At 36.7% G+C, this 27,176-nt stretch overlaps 1 protein-coding gene across 1 annotated transcript; it reads left to right on the top strand.

Annotated features, from left to right (window-relative positions):
• LOC117407266 (GRIP and coiled-coil domain-containing protein 2-like) lies at nt 1-27,176 on the top strand. The gene is made up of 23 exons (XM_034012064.3): nt 1-253; nt 2,556-2,612; nt 4,192-4,276; nt 5,251-5,318; nt 5,882-5,986; nt 6,226-9,249; nt 9,777-9,837; nt 10,347-10,447; nt 10,747-10,845; nt 11,232-11,351; nt 12,582-12,746; nt 13,180-13,284; nt 14,437-14,599; nt 15,753-15,853; nt 15,974-16,051; nt 16,400-16,537; nt 17,845-17,966; nt 18,278-18,454; nt 19,006-19,223; nt 22,377-22,571; nt 22,846-22,985; nt 23,836-24,037; nt 25,723-27,176. Exons 1-23 carry the CDS (start codon nt 248-250, stop codon nt 25,797-25,799), a joined length of 5,607 nt encoding a protein of 1,868 aa, XP_033867955.3. The 5' UTR covers nt 1-247; the 3' UTR covers nt 25,800-27,176.

The raw sequence follows: 27,176 nt of genomic DNA, 5'->3' as shown, positions 1-27,176 counted from the left end.
GCTTCTGTCTTTTAGCGTCACCATGGATACCACAGCTTCCTGAAGCCGCCTAACCCCTGAACCAAAAATGTGACGTCTTTATCAACACGACATACGAAGACGGAAGCAATACGAGAAATAGATCTCTGTCTGGTGCTGTTGTTTAGCCGGAGAATGAGGGTTTAACATAACAGAGGTCTACTTTTATATTATCTCAACGTTGTTATATTTAACAGACCAGCGTTGTGAAATATAAAGCAGTGCAGCTATGGAGGTGAGTAGAATTATAGTTATTGTAAATTATCTTGAAACTACCACTGAAGCAAGTGGGCCCTGGTGTATACGGTATATATTGTCTGATATGTATATGTAGAAGCTCATGATAATATTGATAATGTTGTATTTGTAGTGATTGGTTGTTTACTATTATTGTGTTTGTCAGATGGATATCCAGTCAGGTACATTTTTTCCCCTTTGGTCTCTAATAATACAGTAAATTGTCGCTACTCTAAGTTATATTATTATTCAGGAAATGCAATTGCATTGTTTCCACCACAACTATTGAACTACTTTATCCCGTTGCAGCTTTCCTTTGAAACTTTATTAGCTTGTAAACCCATATAGTATGTGATTTATTTAAATACACCGCTCCTTGCACACCCCAAACACAAACAGACGCACACACACACACACACACACACACACACACATTTGCAGATCCATCACAGGTAGAACAGGACTGAAACTTATAGAACATCCTGTTTCTTCCTTAGCTGGAGTTCTACATTAAGTAATTCAGATGTGCCCCTTTGGCAATTGTGGCCTCTTCTACACACTGAGACTGAGATCACAGGGCATTGTTAAATAAACCATAACACCTCAGATCTGACTGTTTTTACTGTGAAATTCTTATCAAAACAAATCATGCATAATAAAACCACCATTAGATTAAAAAATAAGTTAGATTTCCAGTATATAATGGCTCTTTATTTTTGAGTTCTCCTGTAATTTAGGAGCACAGTGAGAGTGACTGGCTGATTAAATAAAGTTGCTCTTGGGAGTACTGCAGCAGTAAGCAGCTTTTCCAAATTTAACAAACCAGTCATTCAAGAACATCGAGAGGCAAGGCATGGCTCCGTGGACAACGTGCAGGTTGCAGAAGAAATAAGGCTATGTGTATGACTCTGTATAAACCACAAGTCCCAGAGAGAAAATAGACTGTAGCCTATATACTTAAACAATCAAGCTCTGTTTTCTAAAAAGCTGGATACATTACTTTTTTTGATGATAGAAATCAAAAAATGACTCCAGTCTTGCAATATGTTTGGCATAAGATGGGTCTGGTTTAAATGTGGTACTCTTGTCCTCTGCATTTATTTGAGGATTTATTGGTTGTTTTTTTTTGGCCTCTCGCCTGCATAAAAATTGCATTTGTACTCATGCCGTTTGACAGTCTTTCTCTCACTCTCTCTGTCAGCGCAAATAGAATCTCATGCAGTCATAAGCCCAATACTGTCCGGGTCAGGTGAGAAGTGGATAGCTTATTCCATTTGAATGTCGCTGATCTGCAGTTCCAATAATGATTAAAATGTAAACACCTTTAATTGTTACCAACCTTAGTTATTGTAGCTAACAAAATAGTTCCGTAAAATGTCTCCACCATACGCATCGGTTTCAAATGTGCAGTTTTGAAAGAAACACATGTTGTAGCAAAGATGAATTTTCATTAGACACCTGGTACTACACTATTATGTTAAAGAAAACTCTCTTTGGAAGCCAGGCTTTTGACTGTCTTGTACTTACTGGGTCATTTCACATGGAGTGTGAAATTGTCCCCATCTCTTCACTGGCATCTTTCCTGTCAATAACCAATCAGCTGCTTCTCCTGTTAACTGGCATACTTTCAGCCAGTAGCATGCTTTGACCCAGAAGACACTGCTGAAGTGAAATGATCCATGGAGTACAAGTGCAAACAGATAAGCCAAATACACAAGACCCTTCTGTAATGTTTGTACTTAGCTGCCCCTGCCCTTAAATCTCAGAGGTACCCATTTTAATTTGTTCAAGGTTGTATAAACATGCTGAATGTATCTGGAACTTGACCTCAGACCTGCAGTATGCTAGTCATGTGACTTTTTAGCAAACTGCAGTATTGTCTTTATATTTGGTACATTGCCAAACTCTATGATTCTCTCAATCCAGTTATTTTATAGGTGGTACAAATTAATCCTTTCACTGCCACAATGTTTTAACTTCTGGATGTATCAAGCATATAGACACTTTTAAATAACCTCTTCACATTTGGTACATTACTGTGTCATATAATCTATAATTAAATTTTGCAACCATTGCAATTCATATTTTACTTCATGTTTACAAACCAAAGATCAGATACCATTCCTCTATATTACTGGCACAGGGATGTTTATTACATATTTCTAGTTCAGTTTAGCTATAAATAAACCATACACGCTTACTGTTGTTTGTATGAAAACTTAATTATAACAACCATTAATACTCTACTTTCTAAAACTTACAAAATCACAATAAAGTTTATTCTATTTTGTGTTGAACAGGATAGTAATCCAGACTCTGCGGCCTCCCCAGCAACTCCAGGGACAGGAAAATCAAAGGTAAATGTGAAGTTTATTCCAACCTGGCCTGCATAGGCTGTGGCTGGAATGAAGCACCATAGGCTACAGTCGGTGATGGTTAGTGGGGATAATTTTCATGCAACGTGACTGCTTCCCTTGTGTGAACTTTTACCATAATTGGCATGCATGAACACCATATTCACAGCTGTGTTGCTGGATCTGAACAGTCAGTGGTGTTTTGAATATTTTTGTTGTGCTTGCTTTTAGGTGCCGTTCAGTGTTTGAAAAACATGCTTTTATTTAATGTAATTTCTGACAGTGTTCTGTTAAGAGTGAACCTTCCAAAATACACATTCCCTGTCAGGAGAAAGCAACAAGATTTTTTTTGCAAATATGGACAATGCTGAATCCAATTCTCTTTAGGCATTTCAATAATCTAAAATTGAAAATTAAAAAGTGATTTGCAAAGTTTGCTTTCAAAGGCCACCACTTATTTACTGTTCTTTAACATATTGTTGCACTAGACACTACTGTGCGGGGTGAGTACAAATGATGGACAATTGACACAATGAGAAAGCTCAGTGCTCGGCTAAATCTTCCTTTTCATGGTAGACATGCAAGTGAGGACACATGTTACGTTTAGACTCTGGTATTCTCACATTACATTTCTGTCACATTCAAGAAAAGGCTTCCCTGTATTACCATATTAATAGTATAATACAGAAACTTAGTATCCCAATTTTTTTTTCTCAAGACCAGAGAACACCAGTGCAGGTCAGCTTGTATTGGCAGAGGCCAAATGATCTGGATATTTTACTGAATACATGTTCTTATGACACTGGATAGAATAACATGACTAATCACCAGCAAAGTAAGTGGGTCCCTGCTGCAAAAAAGCTATTAATGTCCTGCCGCTTTTCACATAGCAGGTGATTTACCGCCTATCCAAGTGGTAAGGTCATATTGCATACAATATATCTGATTTAACAGTGATATCTTAGATTGAAAAGTTTGAATAATCAGGTTAAGGTCACTTTATTAACCCCCCGCCCCTCCCCCCAACAAGGGTATAGTTCCACTTGGGTGTTTGCATGTCACACTTTAATGTTTTATATGTTATGAAATATGGTTAATACATTGTTTAGTACCAATTGTCAAGAGTATACGGAGATCACGACGTAAGGTTGATAAATTGTTATTATCGCCATAAATGTCTTGAATTTGTTTTTAAGCCTTTGGACTAGTTTGTTCACATACTTGTGTAAAGTGATATGTGAACTGTACCATATTATAAGGAAATTGTTTTTGTTTTTGTTTTTTTTTCCATCAACTGTCAGCTTAAAAATCTGTATGTAACATAATGTCTGTTGTAAAAACAATATTAGATTTTTTTCCCTTTTTGTTGATTAACCAAGTAGGACGACCACTAAAATATGGAAATATTTGACATATTATTACACTGGGAGAAGGTGTCAGATTTGTGATCAGGATTATTGCCACAATATTTATGTACTCTTTTATGTCATGATATGCAATGACTGGAAACCTATTTGGAGGAATCCTGACACATCAGCAGAATCTTTAGTGATAAACCTTTCCCTCTTTTGTTTTGACACAGTTGGATACTTTGTCTAAGGAGGACCTCATCAAGTTCACAAAAAAGCAGGTGGTGGTTTTGCAGAAGGTGAAATCAAGATGTGCAGGTAATGGTTCGCTAGTAATGACTGGCGTGGAGGCTCAGCACAATGTGCAAGTGTGTTAACCCAGGGTCGATATGTGATCTCCCCATTCTTACACCATGCATAATTTAGTACAGTGATATTAAAGGAATTGCAGTAAAAAAGGAAACAAAAGACAGATACCCTTAGCTTTTGACCCAGTTCACCATTTTACCATAGAATAAAACAACTTGCAATTCATAGTTTACTAGCGTGTTGTAGTTTCTCCAGTGTTTATGGTTGTGCAAATATAAATGTTAATGGTGACCTTCAAGCCATGTCGCTTTCTTTCAATAATCAATCCATCCATCACTGTCCATATTTTGAAAATCAATAACTTGTAATTGGGTTATTTAGTTAATCAGTCTGTTAAAATGATTGTGAGAGGTCTTTGGCGCCCAGTTTAATGAGCAGGTGCATAGTCTTGCAAGAAAATTGAGTTATTCCCATTGCTGCATGGCAGAGACTGACAAATTAAACAACTTGAAACATAGCCATATACTTTTGCCCATGTTGTAAGTCATGTACTGATATGTATTGCAACTAGCATTCTAGAATTTGTAGATACTTGTTTGTTTTTAGTCATTATTATTTTGATATTATAAAAGGGGTCTTGTAAGTTCCATCATTTGTATAAATGTTCATAAATCTAGAATGAAGGCGAAGAGAACTATTTTAATATAAACAGTGACCGATCTACATACGGCTACACTTTTTACACACTGTTTTATTCCCAGTAGTGTGTATGGAAGTCTAGATAATTGCTTATCCAATTGTGGTGATGATTTACCACACTGGGTATCAAAATATGTCAATATGCTTACATATCTCGCTACATAGTGTGGATGTTTTCATGGTACTGACAACTAATTATGGCTATATGTTGTTAACAGTCTTTGTTTTTCCTCCCTCTCTGAGCATTTGTGCTTTAAGAATTGGTAACCTGTTTTGTCTTTAAGATTTGGAACTGGAAGTTGAAAAACTTAAAAAGAAGTCAAATGGTGGAGCAGATGAGGCTATAATTCAGGTATTTATATATATATATATATATATATATATATATATATATATATATATATATATATATATATAATGTTGTTTATTTTGATATTTAATTTATTTTATACCAGGTATAGTTTTTTGTGATGTTGTTGGCCTACATAAATTGCTGAACGCTGGTTTGACCCTAAATTCAAAAAGACAAAATGGCAAAACTGATATCCCATTTTAATGAGGCAGCTGATCAGAGATCTTTAGTATACAGTTCTGTCAGAAACCATCAGAATAATTTCAAGCTTAGCTTCAGATATTCAGTTTTCATCTTTAGAGATCAGCAGCAAGTTTGAAGGCCTTTATTGTGTGGGTGGTAAGGGGGTTATGTTAAGTAGCTACATTTCAGAATAGAATGCTTTAGGAGAAGCCAGCTAGTTAAAGCAAGTTGCACAGCACTGACTTTGAGAAAGCCCATACCATACCTGCTATTCTGTCTTCAGCTTGCTAAAGTTTGTTGCTCTGTTAAATCAGGCAGTATAATGGAACATCAGGAAAGTGAAGTCCTGTATTAAATGATTGTGTCCTTTTTGTAAACAGGAACTAACAGAAAGGATGGATACAGTACTTCTAGAAAAGGCTGAGACTCAACAGAGATTAGTATTACTTCGAAAAGAAAATGAAAAGGCAAAGCAGGAGGCAAAGGTAATACTGTACATTTAGATTATTTTTTGTATTTTTTTTATATACATTTTTGTGCACCTTTTTATGTTATGGTTTTGGCTAACAGTCAAATAATGAAGAAAAAATAAATAATGAAGAAAAAAATGTTTGAGTTGGATCCTGTCACAGAACGAGTTCTGTCAATTTCTATATGTTTGTGGTGTATACTGTAAGTGTTAAGCACAGAAGCACTGAGTGATTTCTGCATTTTCATTTTTTAGGATGCGTTGGATAAAGTAACAGAACTTCAGAAGCAGTTCGACCTGTCTAATGTTGAGCACCTAAAGAAAATTGAAGATGTACAACATGAATTAGAAACTGTTCTTTCAAAACATAAAGAAGAGGCTGCAGATTTTCAAAAACTTTTGCAGGAGTCCAGCAAAACAGAGCAAATGCTTACTGCTCAATTCAGGCAGCAGATTGGCAATCAAAATGAAGTAAAAGAGTTAGAAGAACAGTTCAAACTAGTCCGGCAGAAATATGAGGATCAGCTGTCTAGCCTGGAGCAGCAGTTAATCTCTTCTGAAGAAGAAAGGAGACGAGAGACAACAATGTTGAAAGAAAACCAAGAAGCAGCAATAGCAGAGTGCCAGAAGGAAATCGAAAGCCTTCATGGAGAGCTCTTGAAAATAAGGACAGCCCACCAGGAAGAAGTAAAAGAGCTTGTGGATCAGCTTGAATCGGCAGCTTTGGAGCATGAGCAAGAGAGGTATAGACTGCTTCAAGTGAACGAAGACCTGGCAGAGCAGCTAGATCAGAAAGAAAACAGCCTTCAGGACGTGGAAGAAGAGGAGGAAACTGGCATTGAGTGGGTTAAAAAACATTCCGAGCCTTTGGCTTCTGGGGAGCAAGGTGAAGATGAGGTCATCAACCTGAAACGCATGTTAAAGGATTTGCAATCCCAGCATAGTATCCTACAGGATGAGCTGACGTACCTGAGTAACGTGAAGACAGAGTTGGAGTTGGAACTCCAACAAGCCAAGGATGAATTCCTTCATGAGAAAGAAGAACTGGAGTTTAATATTAACGAGCTACAACTGTGCAATGAAGACAACGATAGCATTGCCACAAAATGTAAATCTGATCTCCAAACCACAAACGATCACTGGGAGATGGCACTAAACCAGCATGAGCAGGAATTACAAGTTCTGAAGCAACGACATCAGAAGGAGATTGTGGCACTGGAACAAACTTTGCTTTCCGCTGCTGAGAAGGAAAAAGGAAAGGCACTTTTGGAAATCCAGAATCTAAAGGAAGAGTGTGAGAAGCTCTCTATAGAGAAGGATGAGGCAGTTAACAGTTATGAGAAAACAATGGAGATCTTAAGGAATGTGCAGTCTGAGTTGGAGGATACAACAGGAAATTTTGTGAAACAATACAATGCAATGAAGGAAAGCAATGCTGCTGAAATCCACGAGCTGCAACAAAAACTAAGAGTTGCCTTCAATGAGAAGGATAAACTCCTTGAGAGAATCAACAACCTGGAGTCAGAGGCAAAGTCCCAACAAGACACCTTTGAAGAATTAAAATTATCTGAAAGTGACTGGGAGAACAAAAAACAGGAACTATTGTCTATCCAGCATCATAAAGACACTGCTTTACGTGAGCTGGAGGAAAAGTTGGCAGCTTTGAACTTGGAGAAGGATGATGTGCTGACAGCATTAAAGCATTCTGAAGTAGAGGTGAAAAGGCTTAGAGACGCATTTTCTACAGAGCAAGCACAATGTGATGAATTTCAGCAGAAATTGGAGAACCTAACTAAGGACAAAACTCAGATAAAGGCACTAGAGGAGGAACTGACAAACCTAAAGAAAGAAAGAGACAATTTGCAAGAAGAGCTTCATCTCGTCAGGTCGGATAGAGACAGTCTGTCCAAGTTTAAAGATGAAATTGGGGATCTAGAGAAGTCTTCGCAGGCTGTGTCAGAAGAAAAAGAGAGACTAAGAAACGATTTTGAAGAGAAGCTGCAACAGTTAACTGAACTGCAGCATCGATTGGAAGACCTTACCAAGGACAAAGCACAGTTACATCAGAGACTTGATGAAGCAGAAATGCAACTGGGAACCACTTTTGCAGATAAAGAGAATATTACCCACCAGCTAAAAATCCTGGAGAGTAAACTAACAGTGACTTGTTTGGAAAAGGAACAGAAGTGTTCTGATCTGAAGGCACTAGAGGAAGATCTGACTAACCTTAAGAATGAAAGGGACCATTTGCAAGAAGAGCTTAAGCTAGCCAGGTCTGATAGTAATAATCTTTACAAGCTTAAAGGTGAAACTGGGGATCTGGAGAAGTCTTTACAGGCTGTGTCGCAAGAGAAAGAGAGGCTCAGAAAAGACCTTGAAGAGAAGCAACAACAGTTAACTGACTTTCAGTATAGATTGGAATACCTTACCAAGGACAACACACAGCTACAGCAGAGATTGGATGAAGCAGAAATCCAAATGGGAGCTAATGCTGCAGAAAAGGAGAGCATCAGCCACCAGCTAGAAATCCTGGAGAATAAAGTAACAGCATTATGTTTGGAGAAGGAACAGAAGTGTTCTGATCTGAAAGCACTAGAGGAAGATCTGACTAACCTTAAGAAAGAAAGAGATGAAACTGGAAATCTGGAGAAGTCTTTGCAGGCTGTGTCAGAAGAGAAAGAGAGGCTCAGGAAAGACCTTGAAGAGAAGCAACAACAGTTAGCTGAGGTAAGGGTTCACATTTTCAACTATCTGCAACAAGAAGCAGGTGTTGAAGTGTTTGCAAATAACGACCAAGAAGTAGAGGACATTTCTGTCCTGCTCCAGAAGCTGTGGGATAAGGTTATGGAAGGAAAACGCAGTGCGTTGCTGCAAAGTGATGAACGAATTGCACAGCTGCAAGATGGTATTGAAAAGCTAAGAGAGGAAGGCAGACTTCAGGAGGTTGAGCTTCGGTCATTTAATGACGACTTATCAAAAGAGAGGACCCTGCTGAAGGAAAACCTTGAAGAGGTTCTCTCGGACAAAGAGGGATTACAGAGGGACCTGTTAGAGATGAAAAGCAGGAATGAGAATATGAGGGTTGAAAATGAAGCTCTTCTGGCCCAAATTGAGGCTGTGTCTGAAAAGCTAAAGAAAATTGAAAAAGAAAAGAATGATGAGATAGATCAAAGTGTTCAGCAAGTGGTGGGAGATGATGAAAGAGATGAACTCCTACGCTTGCTGGCAGAAAAAGAATCTGAGTTGTCCAATCTGCTGGGAGAGATTGCATCTTTACAGGTTTGTATATTTAACATTGTAAATATCCACATATCCAAATAATTGAATATCCATGCAGATCTTTAAAGAAATTGATGAGGGCTCAGTATACTGTACTGTACTGTTAATGGTGCTCTAAGAAATGCTTTAAAATAGATTTGCTTGCCTTTTATTAAATTATTAACATGCTCACCAAACTCAATCACCATAGTAGGTGGACAGTGTCCACTTGGTAGGATTTGATCAGAGCAGGCTGCCAAATCAGTATAAAATTGATACAATGCAGCAACAACTTTTGACTGGTTACTAACTGAGCAGTCCTGTGGCACGTCTGAGCTTTCTACATGTTCACAATAGCTGTAGGCACACATCTCTGTACATGGCACAGCATTTATCAAAGTGTGGCTTATATTGTTTTATAATAGGGTGCTAAAATGTAAAGCCATTGTTATTGCAGCTGTGTAAATAGTAAGAGCATATTCTTTTAATGTTAAGAGTGGCTTTTGTATTCCAGCTATTTACCAATTTTATTTATATTTTCAATGTAGGAGTCTAAACAGAATTCTTCTCCAGCTGAAGAGGTTATAAGAGAGCTAACTGACAAAATAGGTAATGTTTCACATTAAACTATTGGTTGCTTAGTAAAACCTCTGTACTGGGATGACAGATTTTTGAGTATTTAGATGGGCAAGGGATTTTGACATTTCTGTGCACAAAGCATCATTGTTACTGGCACATTTGATACCTGATAGTCCTATTTCAAACTCTTTGATATTTTATATAAAAAAAAATTAAAGATTTCTAATTATGGGAACTATTTATCTTTTAGCAAAAAGTGTAATGTGCCTTTTGTGAAAGGACAAAAAAATATGTTCATCTTACACAAGTAACCCAAAAAGTTAATGTTTTTCACTGGATCAGAGGCATTAAAAACAGGAGGGATCCACAACCATATTTGTTCAAATATTACACATTAAAGCAAAATATTTGGATACTGGGATACATTTCAACAGGGTTACACTTGATTGTGACTACATTGTTTTTTTTTTTTACTAGTTTTGTAAAAAAAAAAAGAATGGACACATTTATATTCTTAAATGTGTTTTTAACTGATCCAGGTAATCTGGAAAAGGAACACAAAGAAAAACACGAGAAGATGAACAAGATCAAAGCTGTGGCGGTGAAGGCAAAAAAGGAGCTGGATACGACTAGAAAAGAGGTGGCAGAGCGTTCCAGGGTGTTATATATTCCTTTTAACACTTTCTTACCTTTGAAACAGGATTTTAAAACATGTCATTTAAAAAAAAATGAAGCATTTACCTGGAATCACTGAAACCTTACTCCACCATTGGTAGTTGGAACAAGTTAATACCGTATTATTACATGGTTATGTATGCCTTATAATCTAAGATGCCACTGAATACTTAGTTACCTTTTTATGACAGATATAATTTCTTCTATATATCTTTTTTATATGTCAGTGACAAACCTTGTTTAAAACTATTTTTTTTAAAAAAGGTTCAGGCCTTGAAGGAAGAACTGGAGCTGGTGAAAACCGAGAGGGAGCGTCTATCTGGCTCTGTAAAGGATGTAATTCAAGCAGCCGAAAGCTACAAGGTACTGGTTCCATGCAGTGTCCGATTACTGAGTGAGGATTACGATAAACAGAGCCGTACAAAGTGTTTTTGATAATATTATTTCACATTTTACACAATTTTCAGTGGTAATTCATGGCATGGAGAGGATTCTCATTTCTATCTCAATTGTACTGATTCTCATGTGTATGATGAGAATGATGTTACTGCTATCGAGTTAGATGGCTCTGTCGCTTTCAAAATACTTTCTTTATGTCTGAGATGCAACTTGTGAATATGTGCATCCTGTATCCCCAAGGAACCACTTTGGATTGTTAAAAAAGGGCAGTTTGTTCAGTATGTCAAAAGTGAAAGTCTAACAGTCTGACACAATCTATTTTTATTTATTTATTTATTTTTAATTTCTAGAATCTCTTAGCCGAATATGACAAGCAGACTGAACAACTCGACCTGGAAAAGGAGCGAGCAGATAATTGTGATCGTCAGATTGGAGAGCTTACAAAGCATCTGCAGGCTGCAGTCCTACAGGTATAGTGTGCCTCTTCTCTTTGAAAAAGAAACAGCTTCTTCCCTCTCATGAACGAGTAACAACATTGATTTTGATTCCTCACTTAGAAAATGGCTCTTCTCAGTCAGACAGTCCCTTCTTCATAATATGTAGTCTGCCAGGGTAATGAGACAGTGTCAAAATGGTCTCTTACCTTCTGCTGTATTTCTTCATACTAGGCCATGTCTGAGATTTAATAAGTTCCTTTTACTTAAGTTTGCCGACAGGAATATCCCCCAAGAGAACCACAGGCACAGATGGTACTCGCAGCAAATGGACCAGCGACAATTCATGTCTCATTCTTATTGTATTTATTTTACTTGAAGATTTCAAAATAAAAATGCATTTGTTATAACTAAAAGTAGCAAGAAGTAATCAAAGAAAAGGCATAATTGCAAATACTTTAGATAACATGCATTTTCACATATTATCAAATTATTCATGTGTTTATTTTAAACCCCTAGATTATAAACCAGGTCCATACTGTATACACAAACTCCCTGCACAGCATGATTTGTGTGTAAATAGTCAGCATTGTGAGCTCTTGCTAGCCATAGCTGTGAACTTTTCAAGGATTTATTAATTACTAATTTATTAACAATTATTTTTTTTATTTGCACTTTTGTCCATTTGCATGCTTGGTTCCTTACAACAGTTTAGGGAAAGTACAGTACTCAATTACACCCTGTCTAGTGTATAATTAGAAAAAAGATTACAGTGTCTACAGTGCTGTCTGTCCTTTTAATATTACCCTCTATTCACTATATTTTTATTTCAGTAATGACCTGTGCAGTTTTCTGCCAATTGTCTGTTTTTCCTTCTCCACTCATCCCATTAATCACACACTTGTCTTAGTCACTGCTAAAGACAGTGAGCCTCCCCCTCGGAGTACACTTTCAAATTAGCTCACTTCATTTAATTGAAGGAGATCGAAGAATTCAACCCTGTGACCTTCTCTGTTAAAGGATTAGCAACATGGTGCACAGCAGGCGTTTCACAGAAATAATTTAAAATGCCTGTTTTAAAGCCATTCATTTTTTTGAGGGTGGGGAGAAAATACGGGTTTTAGCTAAAACTCAATACAGTAGAATCCTACAACCACCACCCACTGATTTATTTTTTTGTCATGTTATTGAGCCATGTTTTATAGAATTTTTTATTTTTTTTTGTCTGTCCCAGATCTCATACATGTTTTTTTGTTTGATTCACAGAAAGACCAGTTGATCTCTGAAAAGGAAGATCAGTTGACATGCCTTGAAACCCTGCAGATGAATGTTAAGCAGCTGGAGGCTCAGATTTTAGAACTGCAGAAGGGCAAATCAGCAGTGGAAAAGGAACTAGAAGGAGAAAAACTTCTGAAGGAGCGCAAGATAAAGGTAGCAATTATTCATAGGCAGCAACAGTTGCAAACAGCAATGGAAAAGCACAGCTACTTCAGATATTTTCCCACAAACAGTATTCTGGTTTTACCCATTTTACGCTTATTTTATAATACTTTATTTATTTATTTTTATTTAGTTTTTGAATATTGCCTCACAAGAAACAATTACATAAATACCACAGAATTCTAGAATGTTTAATTATGTAACAATGCAGCTGTGGGTTCTAAAGCTTTTTACTGTATTATGATTCTTACAAATCTCTACAAAAAACAACAAAAAAATTAATCTTTAGCAGATAGATTACATAAATACACTCATTTTCCAGTTTAAAGAAATGTATCATAAATCAGAACCGATGTTTGTTTAACTAGCAAGGAGACAGGTTACCATTTTTGTTTTGTTATTCTGTAAAAAAATATATTCACAGGACCACAGTACATCTTTAAAAGAAATAGAAGATCTTCAAAGGCACCTTCAGAAGCAGAATCAGCAACTCCAACAAGCTGTACAAGAACTGGAAATCTTGAGAAAGGTATCCAAACTGTACAAACAGTCAGATGGATAATAAACAGGGCCACATTCACAAAGCGTTTACCCCCCGGTGCTTGGTTTGCTCCATTATTTTGTTGGAAAAACAAAAGCCTAATATTACAGAAGAAATAACTATTGTATATTAAAATTAACCCCCTGAGCTTTTTTCTATAGCCCTTAGCCTTTATGTTTTGATTACCTTTTTATATAAAATTAAGTCATGTCCCTTTTAGACTATACCAGTAGCAGCTACTCCTATTAACAGTAACATAATGCAATTCTAAACATACAATGCATTATATTACCTACCTTCTCTACTGTACAAAGAAAAGACAGCTCTGTAACATCTAATCAGAGATCTTCATACCTAAACCACTAATATAATAATAACAACAAAATAATCTGGGATGCTTAAAAATCTCATATGCAACAGCAAGTTGTAGATACAGCTTGTCTGTTTTTGATTGGTCTGCTTTATGATAAGTTTAATATTGAACATGAAAATGGGACACACTGTGGATTTAAATATTACAAAATATAGTTGTTATTTATGAGATCCAGGAAGCTTATTTTGAAGCAATTAGTACTAGATTTTGTCTTTTTTTAAAATTCTGTAAAGAGCCTCCCATTGGTAGCACTTGAAATTCATATCACTTATTGATCTACAGTGGTGTTGAAACACAAGTCCTTGTAGATTTGTGACACTAGAAACTGAACTAAGAATAACTGAAATCATGAATATCCATCCAATGAAAAAATGACTTTCAGTCATTACCAGCCAAGCCCTTAATGTAATGTGTGACCTCAGGGTAAACCACCTCTCATATTGTAACCAATCCACAGACCCATAGACAGACCCACAGATACATATGTATTACAAAAGGACAGAGTTATTCAATTATGATGATTGAACCACTTGTATACAAGATGTAGGCTGCCTTAAGTGAATCATCCAGGAAATATGTTTAACAGAAGATACAGAGTCTTGTTTGTTTGTTTGTTTGTTTGTTTGTTTTGTATTTGCATGTTTGGTCAAGCCATTTTTTATTTGGTTATACTTTAAAGCACATTTAATCATCAAAAGCATGCATAACAAATATTCAGGACTACTTCCCATCACTATCATTAGAGCTTAACAAGAGTTTATTTACAGGATGCTCAGCAAAGCTCATTGATGGATATGGAGATGGCTGATTATGAACGACTAGTGAAGGAATTAAACCAGAACATCTCTGACAAAGAAAGCAGGATTGAGGAGTATGAGGGGGAGATTAAAATACAGAAACAGAGACAGGAAACACTGCAGGAGGAGATATGTAAGTTACATGTTTCAGACTCCCTAGAATTGTAAGTGTCTTCTTGCCCAGGCCAGTGATTCCACAGGATGCTTATGGCAGGATATAGCAGACAGGGATCAGTCATCTACTCCCTCAGTCGTCAGTGTAATTGGTCTCTGACTGCTTCAGTATAATGGGACACATTTACTAGACTTTTGTTCCAATGTAATGTTTGCACAGTCAGTTAATATAAATGTATAATAATCCATATCCAATATATGTGTAATCCATAAGAAATAAGCCAAGAAAGACACAATTTAAGTCTATGTGATGTTAATTACTATTCTTTTACTGACCTACAGTTGCTGAAAATATATTAATATGTCATGTTCAGTGACTCAGAGTATTCACTTATCCCTGCTGGTTTGTATTGTATGAGGGTTGGACATTTGTTGGCTGTTTTAACTCGCTTAGACCAACTGCTTAATGATGACCTGTCTTGGCAGTCCCCATTGCAGTAAGCTATTTTTTGAGTAAAATATTGAACAAAAATCCCACTCCTCCTGCACTGGTAAGAAATGGATAGCCTTTTGGGTGATGCTGCACGTTTGGGATGTCTTGCTTTTTAAAAGAGGAAAATTGTTTATTCAAGGAGGCCAAGATGTTAAGTAAACAAGGCATCTGAAGGAAATGAATAGGTCATAAATGACTCGAACCCCAAGTCGCTCATCATTCTTAAAAAATGTATAACTTTTTGGGGTTCTTCTAATCTGCAAGACGGGTGGCTCATTAACATTTTTCTATATTGAAAGAGAGGACAATTGGTAAAAGACTTTTCTGAGTGGTGTAAATTGGGCAACAAATGTTCCAAACCCCAAGCATCACAAATCAGCAGGGGTGGTTGAATACCTTTTTGAACCACTGTAGTTGTAATTTCACTTAAAATTAGAAAAGCAACACCAGCATCACAAATTAATATTATAGAAAAATATATGGATATAATTTTGAATTTTAGGTATGGCTTGTTTTCAGTTGCACATGTTGTATAAGAACAGCTTGGAGATATTAGAGAATTGTAGTTAAAAGTAAGAAGGTGTGGTGTAGTGTGGTACCCGCTAAAATTACTTTATGAATTGAAGCAACACCATCTTAAAATGCTTCTGTGCTTCTTTTTTGTTGACACATTATTTAGCATCCCTGAAGTCATGTCTGGATCAGACCGAGGATAAAAACACAAAGATAAAACAGCTGCTGGTTAAAACAAAGAAAGAGCTAGCCGATGCAAAAAAGAGCGTGAGTAATCGCTGCGCCAAGTTGTGCGGAAACCAGTTCATACAGAGTGTTATTTTAAATCAGTAGTGACATTCAAAATGAATCTTATTCCAGAAGCAACTGTCCTTATTCTTTTCATAGGAAGCAAACCAGCTCGCTATTCAGTCATCATTGAAAGGGGAACTGGAGGCAAGCCAGCAGCAACTGGAAGACTACAAGGTACAATCTTAAAGAGAAGCCTTGTGCATTTAAGATACTCACCTTAGTTAGATAAGTATTCTTAATCCCTTTGACTTGATTTAATTATTCAAACACTGTTTACTTTATCAAATGCTTGGTCAGCTTTTGGTTGTTCTAAATTGGCTACAAATGAAGCATTAATTGTTATGTAATTTTGATTTTACTTTTTCAAATCCATTTTCTGCTTCATTTATTTTCACTTAAGCTGGGTATGAGCAGGTGAAAACACTTTGATCCCTACCTCTTGAATCCAGAATTCAGTTGATAGTGAAGTCCTTTTAAAGATCTCCAGACTGCTTTAATGTCATGGTGACTTGTGGGTTTCAGATCCAGTGTGCCGATCTCACAGCAGAGAGGCACAAGCTGCAAGAACAGCTGAGATCAATGACCGATCAGCTCCAGCGTGCAAAAAGTGCATTTCAACAGAAAATTGCAACACTGCAAGAGGAATGCACCGCTGCTAAGGTACACTGCTGCAGAACACCCCCAGTTCTTATTTTCACATTCATATGCCGGTAGATACAATTCCATTTGTATGCAGAATTGGTTTCATCTTTTTTTTTTTTTTTTTTTTTTTGCAAAGGAACATAGCTGTATATTAGGGCTTATAAATAGCAAATATTGATTTTCCATTTTGTAGTTGGCTAACTGACAACAGCTAAATGAGTTAGGGTTAAACAAAACGTAATTATAAACTGACATTTTGACTGATTTTCTTCCAAGGCCTAATGGGCGGTGATAAATTGTGTAGCTTTCCCCAAAAGAAACAGTAGCATTTGATGTGTTTCCTACTTTTGGTCTATTATAGTTAAGGCTGTATTTTCATTACAGTTATCCTGGATTTCGCAGTTGCTGTGTAATATGTAGTTCCCAGTGAAAATCCCAATTTTTGAAAGAATAGTGTAAATATACTTTTTTTTATCCAGTACAAGGGGACATTTCATGTGTCTATTATTATTTTTACTTTTATTTATGTTTTTATTCTGTTTTATAATGAACTAATAGTGCAAATAGAATGTCTTCTAAAAGGTGTACATAAACAAAATATTCTGCAATTTAGCATTTACTGTTTTTCAGGTAAGCATTTAAATATTTAGGAACTTTTGTTGTGTAATAACTCTAGAAAAAATGATCGATTTTGAATGTGACAACGCTATTTTTTATGCTTTAATAAATATTATGTTTAATCAAAAAATATTTTGAAAATTAAGCAATTTTTTACTGTGAAAAAAATCCTGGCATAATTAAATACGTTTGTAATAATGAATTATATTGTTAGGTTGGACTTCATAGAAAGGAACGGTAATTACGGTTATGTAGCAAACATCTGTGCCTCTTGGATGTAAAACAGATTACTTTTCTTCATTGAAGATTTTTTTGGTTTCAATTAGGGGGTATTTTGTTGAGAAAAAATAACATATTCATCTATTGACCCACTTCGTAACATTGACATACAATAAAAATACAATGAAATGAGGTCTGTAAAAAAAATCTGATTATTAAATAGACCCCATTATGATTTTAGTAATTTTGTGTTAGTTTTACATTGTTTAATTAATTTTAATTAATATGAAAGGTGGGGAGCAATAGCATACAGTCAGACCTGAACCTCCCTTTCTCTCCTGCCATTTACTTAGAGACTGCTAACTATGTGGTGATGTTTGAGCTGTGAACTAATATCTAGGAGCTAGGTTGAGAACATTTGTAACAGAGTTAGGCAGGATTATATGCATGCATAACTGCATATAACTGTTTTTGTTTTATTATTGCAGGCAGAACAAGTTTCAACTGCCTCAGAGTTCGAAAGCTATAAAGTACGCGTACACAATGTTTTAAAGCAACAGAAGAACAAGTCTGCATCTCAGAATGAAAAAGATGCAGCTACACAGGAGAGGTAAGACTACAATTTATGCATTTCTGTTGCCATAGTAAGGGACAGAAAATGTTATCTCATACAGTAAATTCATTTTTAGATGTACAGTATTTACAAAAAAAGGCATAATTCCATGGATTTTCAAAAGGGTGCTTAAACAAGCTTTTCTGATTGACCTTCTGAAATATGTATTTGGTTTGTTTGTTAATATTGATACTTACTAATGTAAATAGTTGTGTTGTATGTATTGTCAGTTTAAACATGACGTTTTTACATATACTGTATAGCATGTGCTGTGTCTCAAGAGAATCTTTGTTTTCTCTGCCCTCTAGAGAATCTATGGAAAGGATGATGGACCAGCTGAAAGCCAAGCTCCAGGAGACCCAGCACAGCCTACAGGCGAACATGAACGAGCTGCAGGCCTTGCAGTCTGAGCACGACACTCTCCTCGAGCGACACAATAAGATGCTGCAGGAAACTGTGGCCAAGGAGGCAGAACTCAGGGAGAAGTATGACTTTAAATTCAACAGCAGCAGTTCTACACAAATACTGGTAGTGTCTGCCCTGCTGCAGAACTAATAAAAACAGGGACACCAAGGAAATATTAGTGATGCTGATATGAGGATGGAATTATAAATGATATTTTGCCCAACTAAATATGAGTAGGTGGACCCAAGCCATTGCCACACCTACAGGATCCTAGGCTTGAGTTTGAAGGTAGTTCTATTAAAATTATGATTTTTTTGTGGGGCCAATTTTAATTAAAGCTCACAAGAAAACCTGGAATGGCTTCAATAGCTGGACAATTGTTACCTTCTGCATTCTTTGCAGATCTGATGAAACATGGGGGTTAACCTCTCTAGACCTTTTTATACTAGGCGCTGATAGTCAGTTGGGATAGGCAACCTTTAACACAAGTCCAGTAAAAAATGAATTGCACAGTATCTTGGTCTGTAAGGCATACCAAATTGGCATTGATTTTCAGTGCACGTTGTAGAAATAGTTTTTAGCTGTTCAACAATTAAGAGCATAATAAGACCCCCCTCCTCTTCTGGTTTAGACTCCGCTCAATACAGTCTGAGAACATGGTGCTGAAGTCGGAGCACGGCCAGACCCTGAGTCATCTGACCGACCAGAACGAGGCTCTTCAGAACAGCTTCCGGGAGCAAGTGCGCCACCTGCAGGAGGATCACAGAAAGACTGTGGAGACGCTGCAGCAACAGGTCAGCAAGGTGGAGGCCCAGCTCTTCCAGCTCCAGAAGGAGGCAAGCACAACAAGTAAGTGTCATTTAAACCTAAAACAAAAAAGGTGCTGGAATTCTGACTTTGTTAGTTTGTTAGGCAAAGACCTTAACTGTGTAGTTCTAAAACATGGTGACCTGACAACTATACTTGATTGACACTTTGGAATAGCTTTGGAAAAGTGCCTTTTTAAAATGACAAATCCTTAATGTACAGCAGCTTGTGTTTATTTTTGGCTTCAGAATGTTTTGTGTTTTTTCTGTGATTTTTTGTTTTTGTTTTCCTCTGATTTTGTGATAAACAGAGGCTGGTGAGAAATATACTGTATAATAAAAGGCTAATTCACTGCAGGTCCTTTGGTTTGGGTTTGGTAATCTGCTGCAAGAGATTGAGAGAGACAGAGGGATTATATATGAAACGTTGTAACAGCACCCAGGTTTATTTACCCCAATTCCCTGTACGGTGGTTGGGTAGTTGTCTTGATTACACACAGGTAGATTAAAAAATGTCGTTTTGCAGTCCATTATTCTCTGGCTCTTCAGCCTTGAAGGTTTGTCTGCAGCCCTCTTTTTTGGCCAATCCCCAGCTGCCATTCCCAATAAACACACGCAGCCGGCAACACATCTTTGCAAAGCGTCTGGCATTTTTTAGTTTCTTTTCTTTTTTTATTTTTCAAAAACTAAGTAAAAAAAACAACCAAAATACAAAAAATGCACTATTTGCATGTGATGGGCCTTAGCCCTACCACAGTGGTATATTAAACTACAGTGCCTTCATGTGGTTTAAATTGTAGAATTGCAACCTACAATAATATATTTCCTCTTAAAGTAAGTAGCTTTAAATTTAATTTAATGTAATGTGTTTTTTTAATCTATCTATCTATATCTATCTATCTATCTATCTATCTATTTACAGTACTGTGCAAAAGTTTTAGGCAGGTGTGAAAAAATGCTATAAAGTAAGAATGCTTTCAAAAATAGACATGTTAATAGTTTATATTTATCAATTAACAAAATGCAAAGTGAGTGAACGAAGAAAAATCTACATCAAAACAATATTTGGTGTGACCACCCTTTGCCTTCAAAACAGCATCAATTCTTCTAGGTACACTTGCACGCAGTTTTTGAAGGAACTCGGCAGGTAGGTTGGCCCAAACATCTTGGAGAACTAACCACAGTTCTTCTGTGGATTTAGGCAGCCTCAGTTGCTTCTCTCTCTTCATGTAATCCCAGACAGACTCGATGATGTTGAGATCAGGGCTCTGTGGGGGCCATACCATCACTTCCAGGACTCCTTGTTCTTCTTTACGCTGAAGATAGTTCTTAATGACTTTCGCTGTATGTTTGGGGTCGTTGTCATGCTGCAGAATAAATTTGGGGCCAATCAGATGCCTCCCTGATGGTATTGCATGATGGATAAGTATCTGCCTGTACTTCTCAGCATTGAGGAGACCATTAATTCTGACCAAATCCCCAACTCCATTTGCAGAAATGCAGCCCCAAACTTGCAAGGAACCTCCACCATGCTTCACTGTTGCCTGCAGACACTCATTCGTGTACCGCTGTCCAGCCCTTCGGCGAACAAACTGCCTTCTGCTACAGCCAAATATTTCAAATTTTGACTCATCAGTCCAGAGCACCTGCTGCCATTTTTCTGCACCCCAGTTCCTGTGTTTTCGTGCATAGTTGAGTCGCTTGGCCTTGTTTCCACGTTGGAGGTATGGCTTTTTGGCCACAAGTCTTCCATGAAGGCCACTTCTGACCAGACTTCTCCGGACAGTAGATGGGTGTACCATGGTCCCACTGTTTTCTGCCAATTCTGAGCTGATGGCACTGCTGGACATCTTCCGATTGTGAAGGGAAGTAAGCATGATGTGTCTTTCATCTGCTGCAGTAAGTTTCCTTGGCCGACCACTGCGTCTACGGCCCTCAACGTTGCCCGTTTCTTTGTGCTTCAAAAGAGCTTGGACAGCACATCTGGAAACCCCTGTCTGCCTGGGAGAGACCTTGCTGATGCAGTATAACTACCTTGTGTCTTGTTGCTGTGCTCAGTCTTGCCATGGTGTATGACTTTTGCCAGTAAACTGTCTTCAGCAACCTCACCTTGTTAGCTGAGTTTGGTTGTTCCTCACCCAGTTGTATTCCTCCTACACAGCTGTTTCTGTTTCAGTTAATGATTGTGTTTCAACCTACATATTGAATTGATGATCATTAGCACCTGTTTGGTATAATTGTTTAATCATACACCTGACTATATGCCTACAAAATCCCTGACTTTGTGCAAGTGTACCTAGAAGAATTGATGCTGTTTTGAAGGCAAAGGGTGGTCACACCAAATATGGATTTGATTTAGATTTTTCTTCTGTTCACTCACTTTGCATTTAGTTAATTGATAAATATAATCTATTAACATGTCTATTTTTGAAAGCATTCTTACTTTACAGCATTTTTTCACACCTGCCTAAAACTTTTGCACAGTACTGTATATACATTTTCCTTGGTTGTTTTATGATACTTGCAATCCGTCTGAGTAGTTCTGGGTTCCGTAACTTCAATATTGACCTTACCTGGTTTTCAGCTTACTTTGAGTTTTACTTGACAATCCAAACTGCCTGGCATTTATCAAACCTCTTTTGTCACGTTACTTGAATGACATGATTAAGTTTGTTCAATGATTAAGGCAGCTCAAGGTAAGGACAGATCTAGAGAAAAAGTAAGAAGACTCTGTATTGGAGCAACAGAACCCAGAACCACTTTGAATGATTACTTGCATTCATCATGAAAAGTATTAGAAAATAACTGCGTTATCTTTGTTGTGTCATGTCATACTCCTGTGATATTTGTATTCATGAGAAATACAAATATCTATCCTTAAATAGATGGAAAGGAATGTAAAATAAAGAAAGTATTTATGTAAAAACTATTTCATTTTCTGTTGTACTTTTTAATTAGATTAGAGAATGTTATGATTTTGTTTATTACGTTAAGTAATTTAAGCGACTGCATTTGATTGTCACAGAATTTAACTGTAACATTTGCTGATGGGCCAAGTATTGTTTATAGATAAAACGCACATCTCAAATCTATCTCTGTCCTATACATCAGAGCTGTTGTTTTTTTAAATCTCTTTGTTAAATGTGTATTATGCTGATTCTATGTGTGTTGACTTTTGCTTGTGATTTTAATCCAGGTCCTGTTCCAGTTCAGCAAACGAGGAAGATATTGCACGAGCGGAAGAACGCAGATCTTCCGCTGTTTGACTTGCAATCAATGGCTAGAGAGGAGGGAGAGGGAATGGAAACAACTGAGACTGAGTCAGTGTCCTCCTCTGGCACCCACATCCCTTCACTGGAACTACTTCTGAACTCTCCTGAACCAAAGATGGGTAAGTAGTAGTAAGGCTGCCATGCTTACTTTTTTTGTAATGTGTAAACTACCTGCAGTAAATGTTAAAAAAAAAAAAAAAAAAAAAAAAAAACTGTAGTGAGTCGTACGTAATAAACTCTTCCAGTAAAAAAACAAGTTAGGTTGAGTGAAAACTTGACCATTTTGGACATGTTTTTCTTTGGTGGTGTATACAACATTTGTAAAAACACATGGATAAAAAAAGAGGGGAAAAATACACCACCATATTTTAAATTTTACATTTTATTTTTCAGAGCCTCTAGTGTGGCAAGCCGAGCCAACCAAAGAGGAATTGGCACAGGAATTAAACACAGCAACCAAGAGTATTGAACACATGAATGGGCTGCTCCATGACACAGAAGCCACCAACGCTATCCTAATGGAACAGATCACAGTAAGCGAACAAAACCGTGACTTCAGTGGCTGTATACAACTGCAAAGACACATATCCATTAGAAGATACACCATGTTTAAATTTCATTTCAAAGGTGTTTGTTTTGTTTTACTTGTAGGGTATATTTGTCTACCAGAAGTATCATTAAAAATGTCTGATTCTTAATGACCTTCTTATACTTAAAGGATTACAGAACACAATGCAGTGTTTACAATAAATGCATGGGTTTGCTGCAATACAGTATACCTTTGTTGTGCATATTCTAATACATTTTTCATCATAAATTGCCTCATTGTACCGTGTTATTAATTGATTGAGGGTGTTTAAGTAAAAAAATGCAAGGGCTTTAATTGGGATTCTTGTCCACTTGAATGTAGGATGTACAGGATGCACTGTAAGTCAGGGGTTCCCAAACTGAGTGTCGAGGCCCACCTTGACGCAGTCCCGAGTGGGCCGCTGTGCAACGGCATTCTATGTATTTTTCATATATATAATGACGCAACAATAAAATACTAATGAAGAAAAAATAAGATTCAAATGAAAAAAGAACAATTTAGATAGTTTATTTTATGTGTTACAGGTTGAAAAATGTTTTTAATATGACATTTTTCTTGAGTGCTAATGGTGGGCTGCAGTGCCTAATGCAGCTGAACAGGTGGGCCTCGGGTAAAAAAAAAAAACAAAACACTAGTTTGGAAACCCCTGCTCTAGGTCATGACACTGATACCTGTAATGTGGTGTTCATAGGAGTATGTTATTTACTTGCTTGCTTACTTGCCTTCTACTAAGTTTGTTATTCAATGTATGCATGATTCTGTGATCCCAGTTACAAAGTGTTGTTGTAATGTAGCTTCTGAAGAGCGAGGTGAGAAGACTGGAGAGGAACCAGGAGCGAGAGAAGTCAGTAGCTAATCTAGAGTACCTGAAGAACGTCCTGCTGCAGTTTATATTCCTGAAGTCAGGCAGCGAGAGACAGGCCCTCCTGCCGGTAATCCACACCATGTTACAGCTCAGCCCAGAGGAGAGGAGCAAACTGTCTGCAATAGCACAAGGTAAGCCGTGACCTTCTGTGGGGTTTTCATTTGCAGAATGACATTAAGGGGGATCTAATAACAGAAACTACCAATCTGAAAACTTTGGCCAATTTGCATGTATATAGGTTGACTTCAGAAATGTTGATTCCTTTGCCACCATATCTTTAGGAAGGTTACATATACAGTAGCTTGCTGAGAATAATGCAGTTCCCAGCAGTTGTTCAAGCTAGTAAAATTGTTGATACAGGTTTTCACCTTTTGCTTAGACAAGGCAAGCATTATAGCCCCATCTTGTGGACATTCTATTGTTTTTTTTTTTTGTTGTAAGCAAGACTATATTTTGACAAGCCTTGGTATAATTGGGGCTTCTGTTTTTCGGTTTTTATTAATTGTATTTTTCGGTGCTTATTTTTAGCTATGTTCAACTTTTATGTAAATCGTTTTTTTTCGGGGCTTTCATTTTTGATATACTGTATGAAATTAGAGTGTTCGGTTACTTTCCAAAATGCTTGAGCATTTTTTTTCTGTCAAAATATGTATAGTAACTCGACAGTACTTGCACACTTAAGTTGTACCTTCTTTCCTATGCTGTCTTCCACAACTAAATCCCTATGGTCACGGGCACATTCTTCTGGGTTTTTTTTGTTTAGGCATTTTTTTACATTTTGCCACAATTCTGTTTTAAATCCTCTGCATCTTAACTGTAATACAGGTTTAAATCCCGCTACCAAGCCTCCATTGCAGATTGTAATCTCATTTTAAATCTCGCAAGCGGAGTCTCCAATAGAAATGTAGGAATGCGCTGTCACTCAGTAATTGGGGCAGGTTTAAAGTATTCAGAACGAATCAATAATCGATACAAGTCAGGAAGGCGGGACATTTCCCAGCAGCACTAGGAAATGTATTTATTATTATTTGTGTAGTAGGTTTTATTTTTTAATGGGAAAAGGGTAAAGTCAACGTGAATTAATTAACCATTTCCACAGTTTTTTTCTGTGTTTTCCGGTGTTTATTGGCTGTCCACCGAAAATCAGAAGCCCTAGGTATAATTAAGCTAACACACCAGGGTAATTGTCTCCCTATTACATATTATTATTATTATTATTATTATTATTATTATTATTATTTAGTCATTTACCAGATGCTTTTATCCAAAGCAACTTAGAGACTTGGGGGTGAACTGCTGTTGCAGAGTCACTTACAATAGGACCTTGGTTTTAAGTCTCATCCAAAGGATGGAACACAAGGGGTTAAGTGACTTGCACAGGGTCACACACAGTGAGTCAGTGGCTGGGATTGAGCCTGGAACCTCCAGGTAGCAAGCCCTTTTCTTTAACCACTGGACCACCAAGCCTCCAGCAACCTGTACAGAATCATTGGATACGCTATACATGACTGCATATACTACCGCTCATAGAATTTGAACCACTGATATATTAACAATGTAACACTCTTAGGAGAGATGTCCAAATGGTGCAGTGGAAGAATGTCCACAACCAAGACAATGGTCATCATCCTGCCACCACAATAAGTGAATTGAGTTCTCTTGGTTTGTCAAGAGAACTCAAATAAAAAATAATCAGATTTGAAAAACATAATCCAAAATCAAGCATTGCTTTGTAAAGTGATGTGAGATTCTTCCAAGCATAAAAAGCTTTAAATGGAAATATTGTCATTGTTATAAAGAAAATCTTTTATTTAAGGTGAAGAAGAAGCAGCTGTGGCCTCCAGATCATCCGGCTGGACTTCATATCTTCACAGCTGGTCAGGAATAAGATGAGAAACTAAACAAGCTGGGAATCCCTATACATTCCAAGACTACAATACAGAAGAGTGCATCTCCAATTGAATTGTGCTTTTTTAACATTCTGTTTTTTGTTGCTTTAGCTTTTTGTCTTTTTTTTTTTTTGATAAATTTGGTTGGAGTATTTCACTTTTTTCTAAAAATACGTAGATCTCAAAGTGTGTGATACTGTATCTACACAACAAATAATGAGTAACATTTGAAGTCCCAGGAATGTGAAGGTCATGCACTGCTGGTTCATGGTAGAATTACTCTGACTTTTACAATATATACTTGTTTTAATTTATTACAAAATACATTGTTAAATAGTGTTGCCTGGGGACTGTCTTTGTTTTGTCAAGAGTTGTGTCTTTAAAAACTTGGCGGCTAGTGTTGTAGTTTCATTTAATTAGTCAAGTTAAAACTTATTTAATGACTAAGGGCTGTTTTATATTAAATTTAGCAACTTGACAGTTTTAGGAATGTTTTCGTGTATGCAGTATACAATTAATTATTTAAGTTGTTTAAATTTATGAAGGAATCATTTTAGTAAGTTTTTTTGTTTGTTTGTTTTTAACAAATTGCTTCACAAGCTGCTAAAATCCTCAGATGAAAGAAGAAAATTATAGAAAAGTTCTATAAATGTATCCTTATGTATATTTAAAAAGAAAAAATCCAATGATTTCCTTTTGAAGTTCTCTGCTAAAGTGCTGTATTGCTGCTTATCCTTTTCAAGATCATAAAGAAGACTTTAAATTATAAATATGTGCAATATGTACATTAAGTTCTTACATAGGCAACTATAATGGTTAATGCTCCCAAACAAAACAAGCTAAAATATAAAATAAAGACTGCAAACAGGTGAATGTATTTTTTATTAATATTATTTATAGATTAGTGATTAAACACTATTAAGCGTTTTCCTATGTACTAGGTTTCTAAAAATTATTAGCTTTTAATAAGTAACTCATGGGGGTGTTCATTACTTTTTTTTTCTTCTTTTTTGACAGTCCTTTGAATATTATTTCTTTGAAATGACACCATGAACAGTTTCTGGACTATGTAACTCAAACAGTAACACAGCATAGCTATCCGTTTAAAGGTTATTGTCTTGTGAAGCTGTGTTTGTGCTTTTGCAACATTCCCACGTAAACCTAGCTAGGCTGAGGGTCCAGAAACGTGGAATGTTCAGTCTTTTACAATTCTCAGTTGTTAATGCTTACTGAAACTGTTAATAAATAAACGAAGTGCAAGTTACAGTACCTGTCCAGATTGTGTATGTATACATTGTGGTGGTGGAGTACATGTCAATACATCATTAAATGCAGTGATGCAAAACACTGGGAAATAAATTACCATTCATGTGTTGTTTAA

Source organism: Acipenser ruthenus, chromosome 8, assembly GCF_902713425.1.
Source record: "Acipenser ruthenus chromosome 8, fAciRut3.2 maternal haplotype, whole genome shotgun sequence".
Taxonomy (NCBI): domain Eukaryota; kingdom Metazoa; phylum Chordata; class Actinopteri; order Acipenseriformes; family Acipenseridae; genus Acipenser; species Acipenser ruthenus.
Note: the sequence above shows the minus strand (reverse complement) of the source record. Positions and strands in the feature narration are given on the sequence as shown.

Coding starts and splice junctions, on each gene's coding strand:
- LOC117407266 (XM_034012064.3), top strand. Junction 5,987..6,225: donor AGGCAAAGCAGGAGGCAAAG/GTAATACTGTAC, acceptor TTCATTTTTTAG/GATGCGTTGGATAAAGTAAC. Junction 22,572..22,845: donor CTCTCCTGAACCAAAGATGG/GTAAGTAGTAGT, acceptor TTTATTTTTCAG/AGCCTCTAGTGTGGCAAGCC.